Source organism: Glossina fuscipes, unplaced genomic scaffold (assembly GCF_014805625.2).
Source record: "Glossina fuscipes isolate IAEA_lab_2018 unplaced genomic scaffold, Yale_Gfus_2 106366, whole genome shotgun sequence".
In the NCBI taxonomy this organism is placed as follows: domain Eukaryota; kingdom Metazoa; phylum Arthropoda; class Insecta; order Diptera; family Glossinidae; genus Glossina; species Glossina fuscipes.
This window is the reverse complement of record NW_024005619.1, coordinates 1-3,667: the sequence shown is the minus strand read 5'-3', so window position 1 is coordinate 3,667 and position 3,667 is coordinate 1. Positions and strand designations below refer to the sequence as shown.

At 35.9% G+C, this 3,667-nt stretch overlaps 2 protein-coding genes across 3 annotated transcripts; one reads left to right on the top strand and one right to left on the bottom strand.

The window, feature by feature from the left end:
• The first annotated feature begins 496 nt into the window (after window positions 1–496).
• On the top strand, window positions 497–1,519 carry LOC119644284 (DNA topoisomerase 3-beta-like). 2 transcript variants are annotated; one of them, XM_038043822.1, is made up of 2 exons: window positions 497–707; window positions 767–1,519. In XM_038043822.1, exons 1-2 carry the CDS (start codon window positions 557–559, stop codon window positions 1,084–1,086), a joined length of 471 nt encoding a protein of 156 aa, XP_037899750.1. In that variant the 5' UTR covers window positions 497–556; the 3' UTR covers window positions 1,087–1,519. The 2 variants fall into 2 exon arrangements, with proteins under 2 accessions (XP_037899750.1, XP_037899751.1); XM_038043823.1 differs by having other exon boundaries at window positions 500–707; window positions 770–1,519.
• Window positions 1,520–2,226: 707 nt separating this feature from the next.
• On the bottom strand, window positions 2,227–3,627 carry LOC119644283. The gene has a single exon (XM_038043821.1). The coding sequence runs from the start codon at window positions 3,567–3,569 to the stop codon at window positions 2,655–2,657; it is 915 nt and encodes a 304-aa protein (XP_037899749.1). The 5' UTR covers window positions 3,570–3,627; the 3' UTR covers window positions 2,227–2,654.
• Window positions 3,628–3,667: the final 40 nt, after the last annotated feature.

Below are 3,667 nucleotides of genomic sequence, written 5' to 3'. Positions count from 1 at the left end.
ACCGCGAGGTGGTACATGAATTTCAGAAGACGACTCCGTTTGGAGATCTTTAAAATCAGTAATGACTTTGAAAAATGCTGGTGCAACATGCATTTTTAATTGAATTAATCCATTACTCAATTTTTCAATGGAATTTTCCATATTATGGTTTGCGCGACGCTCATCCTTGCTTTTATTTTTATTTATCGATGTATTCATATTGGCTACTTCTTAATAACTGATAAGACGATTGCCGCAATTACAATATTACAATATCCCTACGCAATGACTAGGTAAGGGGAATACCTCAAATTTTTGAATGAATTCGTATATTTATGTATATAGTAACCAATTAGATCTTGACAGTGATGTCATTTGAAATGGTGAGTTTCTATATTCGCTAAGTTCGCAAGCCAAAAACACTATCAGTAAACTATTCCATGTGTTCCTACAGGAAAAGCAAATTCGGTCAAAGTTAAGGTTTTATATATTATACCACTTGTGGTACAAGGTATATTAATATAGTGCGGACGTATGTAACAAACGAAAGGGGTTCTGAAGTCCCTCTGTATGTCATATGCTTATCCATGCAAATTTGCATTCAAGTTACAAGTTGCAATTTTCGAAATATTGTGCGAAATTTGGTACTCCGAGTTGGAAACTGGTTTGCAATAGGTGTGATGTTATTATCAATTGCTTCAAAGGAGCAACCAAAGTGACGGTAGAGGGTAAGATTCATATAATCGCGACAATAGTAAGTTTTAGTATATAATATTGTCACTTTCAGCAGAGGACAAATACAATGAATGGGGAGCTCAATTAGTGTCAGTTGTCTATAAATCAGATAAAACCAAGTTTAAGGATAGTTCAGAAGAGAAAACGGGTTGTATTTTTTGTTCAAGTGATTTTTCGCATTTAGTGGAAAAGCATCGTGCCGTTCCATCGAGGCCAGTAAATATATGTGATAATAGTGGTGGAATCGGCATTGGACGCGGAGGTCGTGGTGGCGGTCGCGGTAACAAAGGACGTAGCAGTGGAAGAGGAAGTCGCGGCGGAACACGGCCACCCAAAGATAAAATGGCTGAATTGGCAGCTTATTTTGTTTAAAGTATTTGGAAGAAGCATCTACGAAAGTATGCAAATGCAAGTATCTTATCACCTTTCCATATCGAATGGAATAGACGGACCCTTTGGAATACTTAACAAAATAAAAATTGTATTAAAAAAAAAAGTCGTTTAATTTAAGATCAAAACAAACAAATACTAAAGGGATAACATGCCTTGCAAGCAATACCTGGCCTTATTTTGGGAACTTGGCAATTTTTTTAACAAGTAAGAGAAGTTTTGTAAAATTGATATTTCATTGCAAAGTGCATCGGACGGTTGATAAGACTGTCCCGGAAGGTTAAGCAAATAAAGTGCGACTTGATGACGACGGGAATTTATAGAAAGAAGTATCCAAGTACCCAAGAGGGTTTAAGTTTCCCAATTTGATAAATATGAAAATCCTCCGTAATGAAGAGCGTTTTAACCTTGATGAAATTCATCCTCGACAAATGAATTGGCTTGTTCCTCGATCACGACAAAAGTTTTATATCTATTGTTTTCCTTTCTTTCGCCAGGTCAACCGACCGACGCATGTTAAAAAAACACACACACAGTTAGAAAAAAAAAAAAACATTTATTTTTCCACATGACAGCCATAAAATTTTAATGCTTTTAGTTTAATGTTTTGACATTTCTTTGTCAATTTCGAAATAAAACACTCATCAAAATTCTTCACCATCCAAAATTCTAGGAAAATTTATTCAAGCCATGACTCCTCTAAGAATGAATTTTAATGCGTACAATTGCTCACATTTGCTATGCCGCTACATATCTTGCACTTTCAGCTACATTTCGCAAACACAGAATGTGTGTAAAAGATAAAGTCGAATTCTTTAAAATACCACACTCCCGCATGTCTACATGTTTTACATGAACTTAGATATTATAGACTCTGCTAACGGTGCATAGCAACTGAACTAGTGGAAATGGAGTGATAGCTTTGCAAGTTTGTTTACTTCACTGTTTACTATAGAACGCGCCTTTAAAGCGTATTCTATTGATTGACATTTTGTTCAGTAGCCTTAAAACAAATTTATGTGCGAATATTAAATTTTTATCTTAATTTTCACTATGGCGAACGTTTGAATAACCGAGAAATAAACTATCGACTAAGCACGGTTAAGTTATTTCATTAAGAATGTTTATTATTTATGGGTTGCGAATTGCGGATTTTCTTTGATGGATGGAAAGGGGAAATAATATCCAACTTAGCAAATCTCTTGCTACGTATCATACATAGATTCTCGATCTTACTTATACACGATCTTTTAGTAGCTGGCGGAGAGCAAAAGTTTGCGTAACTTACGGGAAAGCAAACCTAAGTCGATTTCGGTATCCACGGCGAAAAGCAACTACTACTTTATAAAGTAAATATAGCAATTTCGCATATCTTATAATAAACAAATCTATAAATAAGTAGACCTGTGTCCATTTTTCGTCTTCTGCAACGCGTGAACGGCTGAACTAGAACATATATTGTAACTTGGAAGATATTTGTTATTTTATTAATATGTCAATTGTTTGGCAGAACAGCGGGGATTTCATTGAAACAAAAAAAAAAAAATTCATTAAAACTGAACAGTGCTAAACACTTTATAGTATTCTTTAGAAGTTGGAGAAACAATGACGCATAGCTTAACTTCCGTGCAGTCCACTGTACCGAAATCGTAGTCCCCCCAACGCTGAAAAATTTCGCGAGCGTCAAAAGGATTTATGGTTGACTTTATGCGGCGACCACTGTGACCAGCATCCATAAGGGCGACATGCAATGTCTCATGATTCGATGAAAAGTCCTTCCGTCCGAGTCCGCTGTCATTGAAGCGTTTTGTACAATGGTTAGCAAATTTGATGAGATCAGGGCAATCAATACCAGCCCGCAAAGTACGCACGGCACTTGGGTTATCGCCTTTGAATGTCAAACCTTTGGCATGAATTTTAAAGGGCGTTTTCATATCATGCACGTATTCACCGCAGCTCTGCAATAAAGTTATTGCTTTTTGTTCTTCAATTTCATCTGCCAATAGGCATATACCAAACGTAATATGCAAATGACCATCACTGCGAAATAGATTTTCACCGATGCCGGGAATTTGAGCGGCTAAGATTTGTTTTTTGAATGTGACGAATTTTTCACGAATTTCACCACACAAAACTACGCCATAAAAATGTTTCGATACTAGCTTTTGCCTTGCGTTATGTATTTTGAAATCGATTTGCCTTTTAACTTCATTCACGGTATCGCTTGTTTTCCCTTTAATTTTAATGTAAGGTTCTTGATTAAAAATACCGCGAGGTGGTACATGAATTTCAGAAGACGACTCCGTTTGGAGATCTTTAAAATCAGTAATGACTTTGAAAAATGCTGGTGCAACATGCATTTTTAATTGAATTAATCCATTACTCAATTTTTCAATGGAATTTTCCATATTATGGTTTGCGCGACGCTCATCCTTGCTTTTATTTTTATTTATCGATGTATTCATATTGGCTACTTCTTAATAACTGATAAGACGATTGCCGCAATTACAATATTACAATATCCCTACGCAATGACTAGGTAAGGGGAATACCTCAAATTTTT